Source organism: Rhamphochromis longiceps, linkage group LG14 (assembly GCF_057381845.1).
Source record: "Rhamphochromis longiceps isolate RC_006_pf linkage group LG14, R_longiceps_female_GT1.1, whole genome shotgun sequence".
NCBI classification, from domain to species: Eukaryota; Metazoa; Chordata; class Actinopteri; order Cichliformes; family Cichlidae; genus Rhamphochromis; species Rhamphochromis longiceps.
Genome location: NC_140570.1, coordinates 17,238,776 through 17,260,759, shown reverse-complemented (window position 1 = coordinate 17,260,759; position 21,984 = coordinate 17,238,776). Strand labels below are relative to the sequence as shown.

The 21,984-nt window shown below is 42.2% G+C and overlaps 1 protein-coding gene across 2 annotated transcripts in view; it reads left to right on the top strand.

Annotated features, from left to right (window-relative positions):
* gramd1bb (GRAM domain containing 1Bb) overlaps positions 1 to 21,984 on the top strand; it is a 117,855-nt gene that overhangs the window by 81,808 nt on the left and 14,063 nt on the right. Inside the window, exons 5-7 of one of the 2 annotated variants that reach the window (XM_085379628.1) lie at positions 13,664 to 13,874; positions 18,943 to 18,963; positions 19,634 to 19,657. In XM_085379628.1, coding sequence (XP_085235754.1) covers positions 13,664 to 13,874; positions 18,943 to 18,963; positions 19,634 to 19,657 — 256 coding nt within the window. The remainder of the gene's footprint in view (positions 1 to 13,663; positions 13,875 to 18,942; positions 18,964 to 19,633; positions 19,658 to 21,984) is intronic. The other variant, XM_085379629.1, reaches the window with a different exon arrangement.

Here is a 21,984-nt window from a genome sequence, read left to right as displayed (position 1 = left end):
GCTTTGCGAATGTTGCAGTGCAGGTCACCTCCTTCTCTTTTGGGAAAAATGAGGAACCCCAGGGAGGTGTGAATTTCTGGCACAAGTGCTCAGCACTGCGGCATCTTGATCCGAGCGAAGGAATGTAGCAGAGAGGTTGGAGAAAGCCGAGAGGATCATCCATCCAGACTTCGGTTCCCGACCATCCGTCAGCCTGTACGTGTCTCTCTTCCCTTCTTCTCCCTGTGCATCTCTCCTGGTCTGTGTATGGGAGGTGAGGCACTGGCAGGCTGTCAGTCAGCATGCGGCGGTGTGAACGGGCAGCCCAGTGCCCACAACACGCTATGGATATCAGACACTCCTCGCTGTACTAATGAAAGGCTTCAAGCTCGCCTGGTAAGAAAAGACAAGGAGATGTGGCACTCCGAATGTGTGTGTTTGAAATGTTACCATTATTTCCTCCCCCAAATAGCCGTGAGGCTGTCATGAATGCAAAGCACAACCCAGTCCAGCATCTAGATGTCTGGGCTATTTTCTGGTATTTTGTCCTCTGTGGCTTTAATAACATATGTCATCCTAAGATGACATTCTCTTTAATGAGGCTTGATGGATGTTTATTTAGCTGTGCTTATTAAATCGAGCACATATCCGTCTGTCTAACACCTGTGTATTTCTACACCCTTATGTAAATCGCTAGAAACTGGCATGTAATGAGGGCTAGATCAGGACCAGTAAGCTGTGACCAGAGCGTGTGCATCCGGTGGGGCCAGTGTGGTGTAGTGTGTTTTTCCCCGCTGTGACTATAGCGACCCTGCTCTTCTCCCCTCTGGCTGGCTCAGTGTGAAAGGAGCAGCTGAGGAGAGACACTCACGTGGCTGCCTGGAAAAGAGCATGCACATGCTCCCTCGGTCTCTCCGCGGCTTTCGCTCTCGCCTTCCCCCCTGCCTGTTTTCCTGCTCCTTCCTTATCACACATAGACACACAGATTCAGCACCAGCAAGTGATTCTACTCTCACTTTCTTTTCTAGCCTGTCTTGCTGCACTGTGCGCTCCCCGTGCACTCTTCTATCGTCCATCTTTTTATCCTCTCCTCCGCCTGTGTTTGTTTATGCTCCTCCTCCTCCTCTTGCTTGATATTTTTAGAGACGAATTACGGCACACTGCAGGAAGAAAAAAAACTGGAGGGGGAGCAGTTTCGGCAACGTGCGTCCCACTTCCTTCCTTCCTTCCTTCCTTCCTTCCTTCTCACTTTCATGAGGACTTCTTCTCTTTCCTGCAGGACGTCTTCTTCTTTTTTCCTAATGTCTCTCTTTCATTATCTCTGTTTTCTTGCGTCTCTTCTCTTTTTCATCTCTTTTCTGCTCTTTTCTGCACATGCTATTGATGTCTTTATGATCTGTTGCCTGTTTCACATTTATCACTGAGATGATTGAGCACTAAACTCACTACTGTCAGTATTTATGACACTATTCTCCATCCTTCAAGGAGCAATCTGCTTTGTAGGCAAAACAGTGCGACCTGCAGGTCATTCCATACCACTATCACTTCATTTTGTTATTAAGGTTATAAATCAGGAGCTGACACTGGACATGCAGTTCTTATTAATATCAGTGAGATGAGGACATATCTGCACTCATCAATGTATTAAAGAAATCCAGTGTGGGGTTTGTTGATTACTTACTAATCAGAAGACATGGAATAGGGAAGAAGAAGAGAGACAGGATATGTGCGCACATGTTTGTGTGTGTGTGAGAAAGGGAAGGGGGAAGGAGGGAGATTGCTCAGGATTTGACGGTGTCCGCAGTGTATGGATGTTTGCTCTTGGTATGACATTTGGCCTGACTTAAATCTGCTCACAAACACACACACACACATTTACTCGCACGCAGATGTGCACATACAGCCAACAGCAGCTGTAGCAACAAGGCACTGACAGCAAGCTAGAGCTGGAGCTTACTCACTGCACGTGGCACGAGCCAGTTGTTGCTGCAGGATAGGTGGACAGACTGTGAGTGTGCAGACTCACATACAGAAACGTGTGTGTTTTGCTTCGCCCCAAACATGTCTAGTTAGTTGTTTAGCTCCTCTGTCTATAATGACATTACTGATCGTAGATGGCGAATGCATGTCCTTCCCCTGCTTCGCGTCATGCTAAGGCAGCAAGTGGCATTGAGGAGTCGTTCCATCCACGACTTGGATTTGTATTCCCCTCTGCGGCTGTGGAACAGAGCTCTGTCACTACCTCAGCTATCTGCATGTATGTGCTGTGTCCGTATACACTGCTGTCATACACAGAGTCAAAACAGCAGGGATATTTAGATACTCACACCTAGCAAAGCATTTGCATAGATGCTTTAGATCCTCATGTGCATACATAGAATCCAAAGCTTCGGGCAGTTAATATCCAGTGCTGAGCTCTCTGGGCTATTTTAGGCTGACTTGAAAATTGTAGCTCCCAGGCCTCTGTACAGAGAACGTTTAATTTAGCACAGTATATGCATGGTGTTAGAGAGAGAGAAGGAAAAGACTGTGCCTCTGTGTGAACTGCTGATTGTCCAGCTGGTCCTCCAGAGCCATTAGAGGTGTCAGATGTGATCAACCCCCTGCATTGAAAACAAAAGCATGAAATGTCAAGAGACAAGATTTTGTAAGGAATAGGTGCAGCATCTTGGACCCAGCTGCAGAGTCAGAAATAGACCACTGCACCAGCAGGCAAGGCCACAGTGGACTCCCAGGTTTACTACAGGGGGCTCCGCAGTGTAGAGAAACTGCAGAAGGCTTTCCCGTCCAGCCTCAGCTGATTATCTCCCTTTCTCTCTTTTGTCCCCCCATCCCCCTGTTTACTTATTTTATTAGTGCATCCTTGCCACAAGCCATTTGTCATCACCGATTATACTCTGTACTGTTCCACAGGCTGCATCCGATGCAGCAAGCTTTTTTTGTGTCTGCAGTGTGAGCGGATATGATTGACGAAGCCAGAATTATTGATTCACAAAGTCAATGAAAAACACAGAGATGGTTACATAACAGCACTTAGGGATATAGGAATAATGCATACATTAGCAGTTCAGGGTTCAGGTTACCTAAGTAGGAAGGCTAGGAAGTTTGGTTATATGTGAATAAATAAGGAATAACATTTTAAAAGACTTTTTTATATATTTATTTCTATATATTTTTATATATATTTCTGCAATCTTAACGGCCCCACAGTCAGTAGACTATGAATATTTCAGGAACCAGAAAACTGGTTCATATACACATATATAGCATATACTTTCCTCTTTCGCCATCAGCCTAAAAACAGTACCTTTACATATGCATCTCTCACAAAGCCCCTCTAAACAAAGAGACTATATATTTTATTAGACTGGGTCATGAAAGTCTTCAGGGCACACACAGTGGTAGCTATAGATGCATAATCCGCAGTAATGTGGAGATGATGCATATTTGTGTCTCTGACATGGGCAGAATCTTGTAACCATGAAGGACTTGAAAAATTTGGCATATATTAGAGAGATGAAATATCCAGATTGACCAGTGAAGTAAAGTTAACATTGATACAATGGAGATGCTGTATTTTACAGCATTACCTCAGTCAGGTGGAGTAGTTATTAATGTATGCGTCCATATGCACCAGGTTAAATTCAAACAGGTTTTAGGGAACTAGTGTAAAAAAGCTTTTGTTTAATACTAACTGTCAGTAAATAAGAACTTGTGTTTCACTTAAAACCCAGAAAAGGATGAACATGTACACACAGAAGACGTTTGTCTAACAAATCAAGTTCTAACAGTATGAATTAACCTTTTATTTTTTTCAATGTAAAGATCACATTCGAGATCATATGATTACTGGGTGTTGGAAACTGTTGCTTGAAGAACTGGTATTCATTGATTATCATCTTTGTTTCTGTAAAACGAATCAATTGCTCGTATCGGCTTAACTTTAGGATAGAAGTGCAGCATAACAGCATGAGAACACCAGGGTGTTCCTGTGTTTCTCATCAAAATATTTAATTACATATTTCAAACATTAGTAGTAACACTACTTACTTATTTGACTTTCAAACTTCAAAAATACTTCACTTTGTTTCCCTCGCCCTACCTCCTGCCCAGAGCTTTGTCACCCAGCCTGCTTCCGCCTGTGTATCCCTTGCAGATGGCAGCGGCTGTGCCACGTCCCACTGGGACAAAGTGTCCTACAGGGGCCTAATCCGGTTGCCACTTTCCCGTCCCTTCCTGTCCCTCTCTGACACCTTGAGTTCTCAAATTACCTCATCAAGCTGTGGTTTGGAATTTAATTCGGCATGTTTAATTATATCAGCGTTTAAAACAGCTCCCTGTACCCAGAGGTGACAGCTTCAATAAGAACCCAAAAATTGTTACAGGCCTTCCTATGTTAGGTTGTCTCACAGAGAGGATAATTAAGCATTTTAATTAAGCCTGGGACTAAAGTCATGCTTGTGGGAATAGATTGAAATAGTTTTAGGAAAGGTAACCTATATAATGCCCCGCATGTTGTTTTTTTTTTTTTACTGTGTGGACACACTGTACATTGATGCAGAAAGTGTTATGTCAGTCTTTCAGTCTCCTTTATTTGGTAAAAAAAAAAACAAATGGAAACACCGATCATCAGCTTGAACTCTTGGGATGTTTTTGATTGCTAATAGCGTGTTTAAATACTGCATCAGCACCCCCCACCCCCCCTTTCTGACTCACGAACACACCACCCTCCAGCTCTCTACTTCTCCCTCGACTTGGGAACGTTTCAAGTAGCGGTGCACATGAATGGCTTGACAGGCTGCCATGGTAGCTGCACGGCCGACACAGTCAGGCTGACAGACATTTCCGTCCCAGCGAGGCATCGTCACATTGGTGTCGTCATGACAACTCTGTAAACAGCACGCCTTCCTCTCAAAAATCATAGGAGCCTCTAACGTTTGTGGTGTGTTTTGCGTACATCATCAGCAAAATGAACTGTATGAAATCAAATGAATTGTTTTTTAAACCTGTCAATCATCATTACGTAGCTGCAAAGGAGCAGCTACGTAAACACCACACACTACCATGTCTGTGAGTGTGTGGTCAATTTGACCATCTGTGTATCCCCCGGGTTCAACAACAATGAGAACAGAGGTTCTCTAAGTAGGTCACTTGTTGGTGTGAGTCTGGGCGGGCTTATCACGGCACACAGTAGTCCAGCTCAGTGGACCAGCTCCCTTTGTTCCACAGCACAGCTCCGCTGAGCGCTCCCACAGAGGCAGCCAGCAATGCTGCAGCCCCAGGGTCAAGTCTTTCCAGCAGCACAGCTAAAGGTTCAGTTTGCTTCTTTTTACAGACACAGAGGTGATTACTGACTGCGATAGCCTGCATGTGTAAATGGCTGTGAATGTGAATTCATTACCTTAAAATGACTTTTCCTGGCATGTGTGGCATGTGACAGGTTTCTGCTGTTGCAAGCTTATTATAGTCTCACAACAATGTGCAGTTAGAAGTAAATCATAGTAATAATTAATAAAGTAGTAAATATAAACAAACATTTTAGGTTTCACATAGAACAGGTTCACCCATAATAATTAGAAACCAGTTGTACCTCATTAGGGTTTCATTCCAGTCCTATAGCCAAAACCTTGCATCTGTTTGACTTACATGAAGGTGTAAATATGTCTAATTCGATAAGTTATAGATAACAACAGAATTTTAATGGCTCACAAAGCTGGCATGTGAATGATTGTGTGATTTTGTGTTCAGATATTTTTCCATTTTCAGTTTATTTAAAATAATGTAATCAGGTAATTATTGTCCGCACTGTTGCCTCACACCAAGAAGGTCCTGAATTCGATTCCGACACCTGGCTGCGTGGCCGGCTTCCTCCCACAGTTAGTGGGGTTAGGTTAATTGGTACATGGTTCGCTAATCCCAAACCCACCAGCGTAAATACAGTTATACTGTATGCACGTTTAAAAAACTAGAAACTGGAAAAGAAAGTCCAGTATTGATAGTATTTAATGCTAAGCAGAGGTAGGAAGCACCAACATTAGTTTAACATTGCTATAAAAACTAAATGCAACAAAAATAACAGAAACAGGCTTTAAAATTTCAAGCAGGTCGTGACGTCTATGAAACCTGTGACTAGTTTGTGAGCTTAGATCCTGGAAGCATCAGACTTGGGTGAAGGGAGGGGACTGAGCCCTTCTACACATGAACACATGAGATAAACAGGAATGCTGCAGCACCCTGTAGCAAAATGGCCGTATGAAAATGGAACTAGTGTGACTATGAGTCATCACTGTGATCAGTTTAATGGGATTTAGGGATGGTTTATTTTGTTATTTACACATCCACTTCTCCTGCTGTGCCATGTGAACTCCATAAGAGGCCAATCTGTTTTTGTAATCTTGTGTTTTTACCGTTATGACTCAAACGCCCATGTATAAAATACCAAATTTGTAAAACTATGCACCTTTATATTCTGTAATTAGAGCTTGAGCATGCATTAATGAAACATCATTAAAGTATAATGTAACTGTCTGCAAAAATAATGTGCTTTCACTGCTTCGGGGGAAAGTACTGTAAGTTCATGTGAAGTTTAAATCAGCGATGCCTTTTATATTCAGGGGCATGTTTGATTATTGCTGCACTCTTTGCTTTAAAATGCAAAACAATCAGAGGTGAGATCAAGTTCAGGAAGCACTCTCCACTACAGCAGGAATGACTAATGACAGGCGTCGCACACGTGTGTTACAATGCAAAGTGAACTGCTTGTATATCTGCATTAAAATGGATAGCAATGATACAGCTTCTTATTTTAATCTTTATTTATTCATTTGACCATGAGACAAAGTGGAAACACAGAATGCTTTAGGAGCTATGGAGTGAAAGTTCCACAGATGAATCGCAGGTTAATCCTAAATATTTGTTGGACACATACAGGGAGCGTCAGCAGCTATGATTTTTTTGAAATATATGAATTTGGGTTACTTCTAGTATTAGAAAAAAAACACCGTGGCTTTGTGCATGTGTGTGGGTGTGAAACATGAAATGTGTTTACCACTGAGAAATGGGTGGCTCATTATGCGATTTCGAAGGAGCTTCCAGTGTAAAGTGAACTGAATGCCGGTGATGTCAGCCCCTCCGATTCATGAAACACATGAATAATTGAGGAAGAAGCAGGCTCAGTGCACCGGCGCTGGGCAGAGATGGAATGCAAAGTGAAAGCCATCTCTTTCCTCATTAGCTCCGTCTCTGTCTCTCACCCGCTCTCGCTCTAGCCTGCCTCGCACATTCTCTTCTATCTATTGTCAGCCTGCAGCCCTGAAATTCTGTGACCCAGCAGCAGCGATCGCAAGAGGAAGAGCCTCGCTTGGATACTAGGAGAGGCAATAAGCAGACAGATGATCCAATGGCTGAGAGAGCAGAGGAAGAAAAAGGGGGAACGGAAAAGTGCAGCTTGCTAAGAGAGAACGGGAGCTTATCAGCCCGTATCTGACAAAGGAGAGGCGAGCGCATGATAGAAAGAGAAGAACGAGGTCTGATATCCTGGCTTCGGTGGCTTCTCTCCATCTGTTGGGAACAAAATATGTTTCCTTTAGCTCGCTCTGCTGCGTCTGCTTCCTCCTTCTTTACCTCTCATCCTCCTGGCATGCTCCGGAACTCGTCCACCCTCCTCCCCTTTATCCCTCATCCCTCTTTCCTCTCCCCCCCACCCTTCATCCACCTCCTCTCTCCTTCTTCCTGTTCCTCATCTAAGGCTCCCGCTGCGTGAATGAAGCTGATTGAAAGGGGCTGAGCGCTGCGGAGTGGCTCCCTACATGGCTACAAGCAGGTTAGTTCTGGGAACAACTGCCTGCATACCTGCCTGCATTCAGACAGACTGACACGGAGCCGGCATAATGATGAGTTTCCCTGCTTGGATCAACACGTTCTATTTAGAAGGAAAATCCTAGGAGGATGAGAGCTGCATCTCAGACCACCAATGCGTCTTCTTTGGCAGGTGGTGTTAAGGGCAACGTAAGCTGGTTATTAGGAGATCAGAGCTGGCTGGGGAAGATCAGTGGCTCTAAGCCTGCTGAAGGAAATCACCCAGCCTCCTCCTTCCATTTTTTTTTCTCTGTCTCTCTCACTCTCACCTTGTTTTTCTCCAGCTACCTTTTCTTTTGCACGGAGAGAGAAAAGAAGTGCAGTGTGCAGTTTGTGGGATGATCCACTGGGTGAACAGCTCATCACTGGGAGCTGCCTGCGAGGACATGGTGGTGTTTGAGTGTGTGACGGTGGCCAGCGAGGGCTGTCGCTGCCTTGAGGGCTGCTGTGAGGAGGTGCTGAGGGGCCGTGTCTTTCATCAGGGGTATGGTGGATTCTGTGATGCATGCGTTAGTGTCACTGTGCATATGCAGGGGGAAAAAGGGATGGGTGGGGTAGAATGGTTTTGGTTATGTAATCTGTGCATTTCACAGGTGCATTTAAATACCAAAGTGGTTTATTTTGTATTGTTTTGTAGATTGTGTGTGCGATGTCACTATTTGTATCAGTTTCGGCAAGACAAAGCGAGCTGTGACGTGCCTGGTGTGATTAGTGGGCATACATACTGTGCGTCCACGCGCATGCCCATGTTTACTTCTGCTCCTGTGTGCTCAATGTGCGCATTCCTGGGAGCGCATGTGCAGTGGTTGCTAGCGAGCGTGGTGCTCCTCATGGTCCTTTGGGAGCAAGCAGAGCTGAAGGACCAATGCCAGATGGGTATTTTCCAGGGTCAGCAAAACTGTGAAAACAAGTGGGGCCCATGGAAAGGCCCGGAACTCTGCTCTATTGTGAAGTTGAGCGTTTGGACAGCTTGAGCCGGTTGGATTTAGGGCTTTAGAGCTTATTTAAAGAAAAGACTGTAACAAAGTGGTGCAAACAGCGAGCTTGTTTCTCTTTCTTTTCTTTTCTTTTTTCTTTCACTATGAGCACAAGAACTTGACCTATTGTGAATGGCTGGCACGTCAAGATCCTGTGTGATTAACACCTTGAAGTCAGTTCTCTGGGGGTTTTTTTATGTAACTAGGCAAAACTTTAAAACTGGACAACAAAAATCTTGTTACTCATCTCGTTGTATCATCAAGTCTTAGCTCGACTCAGTCCAAGCTACTGCTCAGAAACAACAAAAGCACAGGAATAAGGCATCCTAGTCTCCATTTACTTCATGTACATTGCATTGAAACATTGCATTGACAACTGCAACTGCAGATAAGACATCTTCAGATCTCTTATCTGCTTAATGAAATAAACAAAATACGTTTTGAGTTTTTCATTTGCATTTAAAAGAGTCTGAGCATTAAAAAAAGTCTGCAATTATTCAACAATTAATGTAACAGTTTATCAGGTCTCTTGAATTAAAGCCGAGCCTCTGCGCTTCCCTTGGATCTCAGTTCATTTCAACTCCATTTGCTGGGATACAGAGGCGAAATCCAAACATTTCCGGGGCCAAGTTGTGTTTGTACCTTCAAGTTTTCTCAGATGCAATGTGAATAATCAATGTTTAAATGACAGCTGTTTGTTTGAAGACACAAACACTTGCTTAATCATGAAATGTACAATGACGGTGCCCAGATGGGTTGTGAGGTATTGTCTGTCACATCACCATCCTGCTGTATTTTCGGCTCAGACGGCTTCTCTGACTGCAGAACTTGAGTATATTTAGCCACACACATTGAATATTTAAGCCATCCTGTCCACTGTTGCTATAGCGATCTTCATTCAAAGTAGAGCTGTGTTTGAGCTTTGTAGTAGGCAATGCTTCAAGTGATATGTTTTTGGGGGTTTTTTTTAAACTGATAAATTTCTTGAAGTTCTCTCTGTGTGTATACTGTATATATGTCACTGAATATAAGTGTACACAGCAGCCTTCAGGCCACTTTATCATTGCCACCCTATGACCCAGTAGGGACTCTTGCCCTATTTTAGCTCCAATACAACCAATAGTGCATATAAGTTTGCAGTGTTTGTCATGTCTGTTACATACGGCATTTTCATATGACGTGATAACTGTAAGAGCCTTGTCTATTAATCTACTGCCGAACTCTGTGTTTGACATTAATCACACTACATACTAGCATCCAGTGATAATGCTGTGACAGGTCCTCGCTTTGTGTCTCAGTGTTGTGTTTCATGAGGGAGTGAAGAACAAAGCAGTTGCGACTGATGCTTTTGTCCACTCTTCTCCAGGCTAGCAAAGGCTGCATGTTCACTCTGTCCACACTTAGCCCGCTGGTTCAAAGAGCAAACTCTTGTGTGAATGACCGATTGGGTTCAGTCATTCATATGCTGATGACGGATTCAGTGTTTCCATTGTTTACTGCCGTGTATCTGGAAGGGAGAGGTGATTCGTGCATTCCTATTACTGAAAACAACAAGTGGGGGTCCCTGTACAGGTTTTGCATGCGGGGACATTATAAGAGATGAGCCACGTCTTTTTTTGTTATCTCTTCTATTTGCTAGTTTTGGTTACCCCACCACATCTCTCAAACTTAACATGGATTCACGTGAATTATGCTCTTTAGGCAATCCTTATAGAAGCCATTATCTTTATGTATTGTCTATTTTTGTTTGGTGATGCTACATTGTAGCTACATTGTAGTATCCAAGCATTTGGACTTTTAGTATAATTAACCTTCATAGGACCAGATGGGAACTCCATCCAGTCTTGCAGCACTAGTCCAGACCTGCTAGTGTGAGAGTGAGAGTGACCAGCCTAGGATGTGACATGCAAAATAACACGACATGAACCCAGTACATGCCCATGCTATAGTATTTTTGGCCTATTTGTGCTATTTATTTTTTAATTAATTCAACAGGATGCTTGCATAAGATGTCGCAGGCACATAAATGCTAAAAACGGGTCATTTTTACATATTGCTAGGTGGTTGCCAGGCAACCTGATGGGGTAATACAAATTATTCACAAGGGGTTGTCATAGTGGGTAGCTCCCTATGTTGGATTTGGCAGATTTTTAAATGAAGCCATCAGGTGTCTGATGGTGTATAAATTAAGTTTTGTGGACATAAATAAAATGTCTTTATAATGAAATAAAAGGATGCAGGTGCATCAGTACTGAAAGCAGCTCATATAAGTTGCCCATTGCTAGGTGGTTCCTAGGCAACATGGTGATATCATAATATCTGATATGGAAAAGAACTTAAAGGAGCCTAAGATGCACCCGTGCGCCAGGTTTTATCGCTCAGCTCCTGGCGATGTAGGTGTTGGAGTTGGCGGACAAAGAAACAAACAAATGTGCAGACTGAGATTTTATGTCTTACAGTAAAATGCTCTGTTTGGATGCAAAGACACGAAAACAGTATGTTTTATCTGTATTATTTGCACAAAAATGTGTTTGTCTGCAGTTATGAGATCATTGAGAACACAGACACATGACAGAGTGTGGACTGTCTTGGTGCAGGTTTGGTTTGCCATGAGATTCCAGTTCTGTAGCTATTGTATTTTGATATATATTGTTAATACATCTATTTGATGTACCTGTGCTCTTCTAAGGTTTGGTACAGTGCGCTACTTGCACCTTTTCTGGTTGATATTTGTGTAATTGGTGACAGCTGTTCTGATTATAAGTCACCTGTCCCAGTCAAGGGGCACATGGTGCACAGGATGCTCATCTTAAATTGTATTTTTGTGCATCACTTGGTCTTACACACGTGGTTTCAGTCATGATTTATTTATGCTTTCACATGAATTGTTGAGAAAATACTAGAATTGGGTGAACTAGTTGGGAATTCACCATGTGTCACAGCCTATTACAATAAAACGTATGATGGTAATCTGTCTTAAATTTGTCATGGATCAAATACGATACATTAGTGAGGAACTAGTATATAAAAGGGTCTTGTATTTAATTTTATCTATATTTTTGTTCTGGAATTCAAACACACTGAAGAAGACCCAGCACATAGTACAGTTTTAAGGGCCAAATTTAAGTAAGAGGGTTTGCGTCCAACCCAGTAATAAAAAATAGAAATCTGCCCATCATGTCTTCCCAGAAGTCCCCAAAACACAAATGTTCTATCTGACCAAACATAAAAGACGTTCATTGAACACCTTTGTGCTTCATGTTGGTTTACACGTCCACCAGCAGCACGGAACACAACAGCCGCCCCCACCACTTACGGCCATGTGCCACAGTTTGTGCCATTCTCCATCCTCCTATCATCATGTGCAGTTGCCCACAGGGTTTCCCACAGTGTTTTGTAGCCCAGACAAGAATCTGCTTACATCATAAAAAATGTATAACCTTACAAAACCACCCATTCACCTTTAAAGAAAAGCAGCACAGGTGTCGTTCTGAATAACCAATGTCATAATTTCATTGTCTGTTCTGATTTTAATCTAGTATGTCATCCTTTATTCGGAAATTCAGCAGGTTATGGGTTGGGTGTTGCCTGTGCTAAAATCAAAGTATTTGCTTGATTGTCCCCCAACTTCCAGGTGTGTCGTATATGCACTTAACTACAAATCTTCTGGCTGAGACAGAGATCGTACTGCACGGTGCATATCAGATCAGCAAGCTGCAAATTTTAATAGCATGCATCTTGGCATGTACAACGCCAGAAGTTAATATGAAACGCCAAAAAGCACAAGAGGGAGCGTGAGAGGCAATAAAAATACTCATTAGAAAGCTAAACTGTAGCTCTGCACTAAAATCTCATGTGGTGGTCCTTTACTGTTGGCAGAAATTAATGTATACTTAAAATTCTAAATGTTTAACAATTAATGTCTTTTAAGGACAGCTTTCCCTTAAATGTATTCTTAATGGCGTCACTAAGGAATACACAATGTGCACTATACTTAAAATGATCATCGACTGAAAGAACTGAACTTTAGGTAATCATATGTATTGATGTCAGAGGCGTGCATTATTTATCTTAGTGAGTCAACAGATGTGAAGGCTCTGTGATGTCCTTGTCTTTTAAAATCAAGCAGCCATTGGTACAGCAGCATCTGACAGTCAGACAGAAGCTGTCATCACCGCTCTCTATGATTCAAGGCTCCAAGTCCCAAATGTAACGGTAGATCAGTAATTCATGACCACTAACAGCAGCCATCGACTGACGTAATGGCTTGCATAATGCCATGTCAAGTAACCAGGCCTGGCAGGCACACTGTCACACAGATCACTTACAGGGCCTTTTGTTAGCTTCTGTCATTAGGAGAAGAAGGCTCCTTACTCAGCCAGAGATGTTTGAGATAGTCTAGTTCTGGATCACAGAGCCTAGCAGATAGGAACCTTGTGCACAGTTAAGGTCTGGGACTGCATGCAAAACAGAAATAGTGAAATATCACAGTGAGGATCATTCAAATTTGATATTTTTTCTAAAGATTTCTTAATAACTATGTGGATGTAGCTTACGCCATTTCGTTTCGTCATTGCTGCTTTTGTTGTTGTTGTTGTTTTTGAGTTCCCGTATTAGCTTGGCCATTATTAGCCATGTTAGCACATGGTGCTTCAAGCCTATTAAGCCTCAAGTGATGTAAGGCTGAGCAAACAGTGTACGTGCTGTGCTGCTGTCCACACTGACCTGTAGGTCAGCGCTGTCATGCAGAGCAGTTTGTCTTAATATTTGTTGTGAGGGTAAATCACATTGGAATGAATTCTCTTCTTTTTCTCTCTTTTTTTTGTTTGTTTCTTTGTTTTTTTTTTTAGCACTGCCAGTAACTCAAACAAGAGCACGCCCGCCTGCTCACCAGTCCTGCGTAAACGCTCGCGCTCTCCCACACCACAGAGCCAGGAGGGTGAGAACATGGTGGAGAAGGGTTCAGACCACTCCTCTGACAAGTCCCCCTCCACGCCTGAGCAGGTTGTCCAGAGAACGTACTCCGTGCAGTCGGCGCGAAGCGGGGGAAAGAACTCAAAGGTGAGTACACGGGAGATTCGCCTTTTTATCTTCTCGATGCATCATCTGGAATCTGATCAGATGGAAATACAATACGGACTGAAACACGGTGCACTTTCACTGGCATATTAAAAAAATTTAAAAAAACGGATAAAACAGAGGATCCAGCTCTCAGCATCGCTCAGCCCTTTTTGAGCTGTGTGTCCTTTCCACCCAAAACACTCAGAACTGCAGGAAGAGAGGCCCCCGTACACCTCGACAACACTTTGCGTCACACAGAGCTGCTTCAGTGGGACACCAGGTGTCAATATCACAGACAAAGATAAAGGTGCGACGGGCAGGATAAGGCCTAAGTGGAACACTTAGTAATAATCCTCAGTAATAAATTATTCATTGAGAATTAATTAAACTGTAGTAAAAAATTATTTCAGTGTGAAGGAATTATCATTGATTATGTTTGATAATTATAGTTATTATTAGTTTGTACACTAACTGATTTGACTGGGCGTCAATCATTATCAGGGACGCTGCTTATTTTAACCAATTATTAAACATTATTAATTATAATGTAATATAATGTGTTTGTTCAAAATAAGTAAGCTGTTTATTAGCTATCTATTCACCATTTAACAATGATCTTTAGCATAAAGTGTTACCTGCTTTGACAATATGTTGTCTTTAACCTCAAACCTAAGCATACACATAATTACAGTTGAGTGCATTTTTACGTTGTTGTTTCCACTTTGGCTCAAATACAGTAAGATGGTGGAGACGAATTTCAGGACTCTGGAGAAGATTTGGTTTTATAACGTGAACGCTTACTCAGCAAGAATATAATCGTGTAGGAAACAGACATAAATCAATAGGAGGGCACCAAAATGAGGTTAGCAACTACCTGCCATGCTTTGGATTGCCTCTGTGATTTTAGTCCTGATGGGTTGCATTACATTTTTTCATCTTCTAAATTAGTCCTCCTGACTCTCTGACAGTCGTGTTGATATTTTAACTCTTGTGATCCAGCTGTGTAACTGTGGCTGCACTAACACGTCAGTGTTGGCCCGGCTTTAGTTATTCTCTAGTGTAGTGACGCACGTGTTAGGATCGGTTATTGACTTGGTAGGTGCCTGATGATCTGTAACTATCACTCCACCCCTCCAAAACCAATCTGAACAGATAACACTATTCTCTCTATTCCTCCTGAACACACATTTTTTCACTAATTTTACAATAAAAGATTAAAGAATCAGTAAAGTTTTATATTGTACCTGTTTTAGCTTGCTAAACAACAAAATTAATCCAGGAAATGACTTACATTGACAAATGTAAAATGTAAACAATGGTTTCAAATCAGAGATTAGGATTTCTTGCGCTGAGCATGTTCTCTGTGTAGCTTTCAAGTGTTGCAGCGTTTTCTTTTTTGGATCTATCTGAGTTCTCATCAGCATTTCTCGTCACAAGCGAATTTAAATCTTTGAAAGTCAGGTATTCTCACAGAAGATGCAAGCCATCACACTCCATCTCCTTTTTTGCCTTTGCCTCATCCGTCTCCGCTGATCTCCGTTGGGTTTTTGAGATCGTTTTCATTTCTCCACATCACACTGTGTACGCCGTCTCTCTCTTCGCTGCTGCTGCTGCTGCTGCTGCTACATGCCATAATGATAATACATACCATCTGATAAAGACTGTTCAGCTCTTCTGTTGGTACTGTCAGCTGTTTCTTCTTGCAGTTTGTTTCGTTTTTGGGGTTTCATTTTTCTATCTGATTTTTTTGTTCTTTGTTCTTCTCCTGATTGCATGCTAGTCTCACAAGCGTCTTTCCAAAGTAAGCATTACTCTTTTTTTCTGTTCTTCTAATATTTCCGTGCCCACTTCCCCTCTGCAACACCTCCTGTCTTGTGAGCTGCGCTGTGAAAAATCCCCCCAAAAAACAACATTCCTGTTTTTCGAATGCTTCCCTCTGAAACCCGGCTTGCCCCCTTGTGCACACTGCAGCCGTTGCGATCCCCATCTGCACCCTTCATCACAGCAGATGGACGTTTTTTGCAATACCAATAACCCTACGCAACCTTACTCACTTCCTTTCCTTTTCCTCTTTCCTTCCTTTCCCTTTCTGGTGGTTTTATATGACATGAATTTCTACAGAAATGTCACATCAGGATTATTTGTTGTTGTTTTTTTCCTATTCAGATGTAGAGAAATTCACTAAATAGATAAATAAATATTGCAAATAATTGTCCAAATTCCTTCCTCACCTCCTCTTCCTGTTCCCTGCTTGGGCCTTTGTCCTGGAACTCTCTTTACAAACTTATCTCGCTATTACACTGCGGTAATGAGTGCTTTATATCTGTTATGCTGTGTACTGTAATTCCCTTGCTGTAGAAGGATGAACTCTTTAAAATACTGCCAGCATCCTAGTCCAGAGCAGCAGGACCGGATCTTTATTTAAGCAGCCTTTCTGTCATCACATGAAACAAATTTATCTTATTTTTTTTTATATTTAATTAATACATTTTTTTTTGCACCACAGGCCCCAAAATTCTCCAGACTGCGGTCACGTTTTGGCGCATCAGCTATACTGTAGCCCCATCATCTAGTTTGCTACTTGTCGCAGTGTTTTTCATGTCAGTCATTCAATTTATGGCTTGGCTATACAGTGACTCAGGCTATAGGATGCGATTAAAAAGCTAATTTTTTTTTTACCATAAATGAATAGAAAGACGCAAAAATGGGAGAGTGAGTCAGTAAATTGGAGGTCGGTGTGAAGAGAGCCCTCCTGATGCTCTGTTTGCTGCTGCGCAGTCACACAATCAGTTTAGTGCACACACATAGATCCTAATTGATCATATGACTCTCCTTTTATGTGCCACAGTTCGAACCCTCTCCACCCCCACCCTAACTCTTTTGCAATATCTCCCATATATATAGATATATATATATAATATATGTGTATGTATACATATATACACGAGCCTCTGTGGCCTGCAGTGGTCACATGACCTCAGCAATGGCATTAGGTCCAAGCAACGTGAGCTCGATCGCCCCAACCCTAATGATGCACAAATCAAAGATGCATTTGGTAGAAGAAACGTATGCGCCGTGCCTCTATGCAAAACGGCATAAACGGCAGTCCTGATGTAATAATAATAATCAATCAGGCATCTAATGTAACATATCCAGCTAGATGGAGAGGCTAACCTAACCACTCAGTCAGCCCTCTGACGCTGTTACATCGGTATTGGCAGTGTTATTTCAGAGTTGTACTTGAGCCACAGGCGCTTACGATATCAGTGTATCCATTCCTGTCAGTGTTTACGTTGCTCATTGCTTTAGTTGACATTTTTGTTTCTCTTTAATTTTCTTTCAGTATGACAGGCTAAACCTGATTAAAGTAAGCATTTCTTCTTGTTTTCATTTGACCCATTCACAATCCCTTCTGCCTCCCATTGAGTCCCTTAGGCCTCCACTTACCCATCATATAGAGATGGATTTCTAGTTCCTGTCCCTCTTGTCCTTTCCAGTGCGCCCCCACCCTCTGACTCAATGCGAAAGGATCCTGATTTCATTCTGAAATGTTAAATAATCAGCCCGGCTTAATCAGAAGACTGATTCCACTGTAGTGATTGTCAGCACTGTAAATGACAAAATATTATTATTCGAGCCAATTCTTTTGCCCCGACACAAAACTATTTCTTTAAAACAATATGTCCTAAAATTTAAACCAAGAAATCTTCCCCTCCTCTTATGTAGTCACAGGAAGTCAAACACAGTGGCACATGCATACATGCACACCTTGTCCAGACAGTGGACTCTGAGTCATTTCTCTCTGTCACCTTCAGATCAGAGTAGCGCACATTGGCCCAGCTATCATCACAGCCTTGAGCCCGCTTCTGCAGCTAAATGCTAGCTGACGCTGCGCACACCAGAAAAGCAGCAAACCCTGTTGAACAGAAAACAAACAAACTAAATATTTCTGTGTTTTAAAATTACAGTTTTGCAATATTTAGGGCTTCATTCAGTCCATGATTTGTGTTTTGTGGCAATTTCTAAAGCTGCCAAGTCAAAGTGTAATACGAAACATATGACTCACTCTTCAGCTACACCGTCACAATCAACATCATCGACTTTTTTTTCTGTGTTCTTGCCAAAACTCAATCTGGATTATCCGCAAAGTCTGTTATTCACATCAGATTTAACTTACTGTGTCAGTTTGGGGTTTTTTTTGTTCTTTTATTAATATAATATTTCTTTGTCAATCATCCCTCTGCTGCCAGACACATGCTGTATGATGCACTTTCTCCTCTTTAGTCCCCGTCTTCTTCCCTCTTCTTTGTTCTCCCCTTTGAATGATCACCTGCATGTTCCCTCTGTGGGACTTTTTGCATTTAGACTGTTAGAGTTGAAAGCGTGTTTATGTGAATGGAATTGTGAATCTTATTAGGCCGCACCTCTGCTGCCCTCTGCTGCTGTAAAACCGCAACAGACGTGATTGTTTGTCTAAGAAGAGACCTCAAAAGAACAAATTATAGAAAATCACCAGTGACACGTTTCACACCCATTACAGCTCATTTAAATATCATCACTAAACTACAAAGGTGAATTAATTTTCACATTTTCTTTAAAAAATAAACTCCACGCAGGCAATGTGATGATTTTTGAAGACATATCGATGTACGTCTTGTTGTAAAGGTATTTTGAAATACAAACATAGTATATCCAGTCAGCGAATGCAGCACGCAACATGCTTTAGAATTAAATTACTTTCAGTTCCACCAACACAGGAAGCAGGTCTTCCTTGGAAGATTTGGGGAAAAGTCCTATATTTGATTGATAAGTAGACATGTCTGTCTGGGTGCTTACGTAAGTGGACTGGAAGATAATTTAACCCTCCATCGTTTCCATGTTCAGGATAGAGTACATTATTTAAATAGTGTGGGGAATTCTGCTGTTAAGAAATTGTTGTTTTACATCTGATGGATCTGGTTATTAAAAAGGTGATTGATCGTGTGTATCTGCATAAGCCTTCAAGCCTGCTGCACTGTTCACTAGTTCCACGGAGTTAAATGCTTTTCCTCTTTTTCTCTTTCCACAGAAGAGCCAAAGCTGGTACAACGTAAGTCACGCCTTCTTTATCTCCTTCTGTCTGTGTGTGTGTGTGTGTGTGTGCGCGTGTGTTTGTGTTTGTGTGCTGGGGTGTCTTCATGTCATGTTTGTGACACCTGAAAGTGTTGGTTTAGTTGCTAACACTGCTTAGGAGCTGAAAGGTCTGTTGTCCTTGACCTTGTTTACTGGAGCACTGAACCACTAGTGTGCGTTACTGGTCCTGCAGGAAGGGATTAGCAGGAGGCTTAAAATAGCAGCAAGTGGGCCTTTGATGCAGCAAGCAAGACAACAATCCTTCAGCACTGCAGTGCAAGATTTGACTAATATGCCCACATATTTGACTGGTATCACACAGTATAGAATCGACGCAGATTGTTGCAGTTCTGTGTTTTCACCACAAGGTGGTGTGCTAACACTATTTTCCTAACCATGGTTCTCTTTGTAGATCGCCACTGAACATCCACTTAACAAATATTTTAAACCCTTTTTTTTTTTTAAACAAAAAGGTTGCCAGCTGTGTGGGTTTAAGTGGATTTAACCACTAATAAGTGAGAACATAGTTTCTACAGAAGGGTCTTTATTGGATTTTTCCCCCCCATTTTGTGCTCCTTTTATTTCTTCTGTTGGTTTATTTCCTTTCTTTTATTCCCTGTGTGTACACTCTGCCCCTCTCTCCCCAGCATGAAAGACAACACATCCTGAGAGTAAGCATGACTTGTATTTTTGTCCAGCCCTGATTATCTTTGACTTGTCTCTCTTGCTCTCAGACTGGTGGGATTTTTTGATATCCCTCCTGCCTGTTTCTCATTCCATTGCCTTCCCTCAGCACTCAGCGTTGCTACCGCCAGCAAGTGACACGCTGAAATAGAAAGCACTGTGCTGTCATGATAAAGCTCAAAACAAGATCTTCCATATTGTGTTTTCAACACAGTGTAGAAGAATCGTACAGCACAATTATTCTTTCGTAGCAGTAACAGTGTTCAAAGGGTTTGCATTTTACACGTGGACCTGTGAGCACAAGTGAATTTCTATTTCTGGCGTGCAACAGGTGGTAGCACACTGAGTTCCTCACTGTACTAAGCAGCTCAGTAAACCATCACAAGGGCTTCTGAATGCGCCATGGGAATGAAGCATGGTGCTTTAGGTTGTGGCACGTTTTCCTCCTGCCCAGCTCTCTTTCCTGCGTCCTGATAAGCACGGGCACTTGGTCTGGCATTAAAACAAGTAGAAACACAAGGCCCTAACTAAACATAGCTGAAACATGAAAAAGGATTCTGAAAGCTTTTCAATACTTCGCTAATGCACTCAGCTGTAATAAACCCATTTCATTTCCTCTACTGACCTACTATCTGGAACAGACACGTAACAAGTGATAATCACTGCTGTAAGTGCCGTCCTGTGGTTCTCAAACTGTGGGGTGGGCCCCCTGGTGGAGAATAGAGGCACCACAGGGGAAGGAGCCACATTAACTTAAATTATTACAGTTTAAGCAGAGGAGGCAGACGCATGAGCGTTTCCTGATGCTATTATTATTAGTTTTATTTCAATAAAATTACCAGAAAATAGACATTATAGTTTGCAAACCACTGGACTGCACTGATAATCTCTCACAGATGTCACTGTCATACTTACAGATGATATACTGCCGGCTACCAGCACAGTGAACTTGTCGTGTACAAGATGGCAGGATAATCTGCCCTTACCTCCAGATTATGTTGCTGTCAACAAATCTCTGTAAAAGGCCAAACCTAACAGTGAAGCCACCCTGCTCATTAATTGCCACGTTTTCTTGTTCCTTTGTCTTGCAGATCTGCATTTTTGTCAGCGGAAGCACTGCGTGCCGTGTTTTTACCCTGAACACGGTCACAACTGTTTACATGCATGCTCCTTCGAGTCCCTTTGTACTACAAGCCTGCCGTCTGTATCAGTTCTGCAGCTGAAAACAGTCCACACATATACTGCATATAAATATATGCATTAGCTTACAGCACCCAGATGTTGAAAGGAAATTATTTAGTCTTTAAATAAGACTGAAATGTTTGGTGATGAGTAAATGCTATGGACACAAAAGACAAATCTACTGTGGCTTACAAGTTAAAAATAGTATTTTGTTTTGACATACAGAGAAGACTTGAGCCATCAAATTTAAATCAGCACATGTGATGCAGGGATGAAGCTTTCCAGCATTAACTCACATTAAGCACATCAAGCTAAGAGTTGCACCCAAACAAGCCAGTCAGTCTTTGTAGCTTCGTCAACTTCTTAAGAGTAAGAAGTTCACGTTGTTGTTATTTCGAAGTTGCGTTGGCTCAAGACTAAAACTACATAGAGTGTGTATGTGAGACAACTTCAACAGGATAGCTGGCCTCAGGTCTCCGAGCCTCAAACAGGGAGGAAAAGCCTGAAAATAAGAAATGTTGATATCACATTTATGGAGTAATCCCTTAATATGAATATTCAGAATTGGCATTACAATGTTCTCTTCAAACCCCGCTGACAATTTGAATCGGGGTGAAATTCACCATCACAGCTGATTCATAATGGTGAATTGAATTAACTGCTCAGCATCGGGGCTACCTTCCTGACATCTTGTACACTAATCTTTACACACATGTGTTTTTACTAAAGCTCAATCAGCCGGAGAAACGTGTGTCTAACAGATCCTTTTTCAGTTCACTTGGTTCTGACACGTAGGTGTTGTAGCATTTATGCGCCTGCTTGTCAGACACTGTGTGCATGTGTGTGTGTGCACGTCTACGTGGCAGTAGCGATCGGCCACGACTTCGAAACTACAGTGACTAAACATCCACCTTTCCTAACGCGAGCCCGTACGAGGTAGGCACAGTCACCTCACTTTCTTAGGAGCAGCATAACTGCGTTTTCTTATTCGCTTTGCATCTACACAAATGTGTGGCCTCCAGGAAGTTGGCAGGAAAAGAGAAAACAAGCAACAAACAGCAAGATAAGAGATATCTGGACAGTAGACAGTGCCTGAGTTTAGTGCATGGAGACCAACTTTCCATAAAATGAA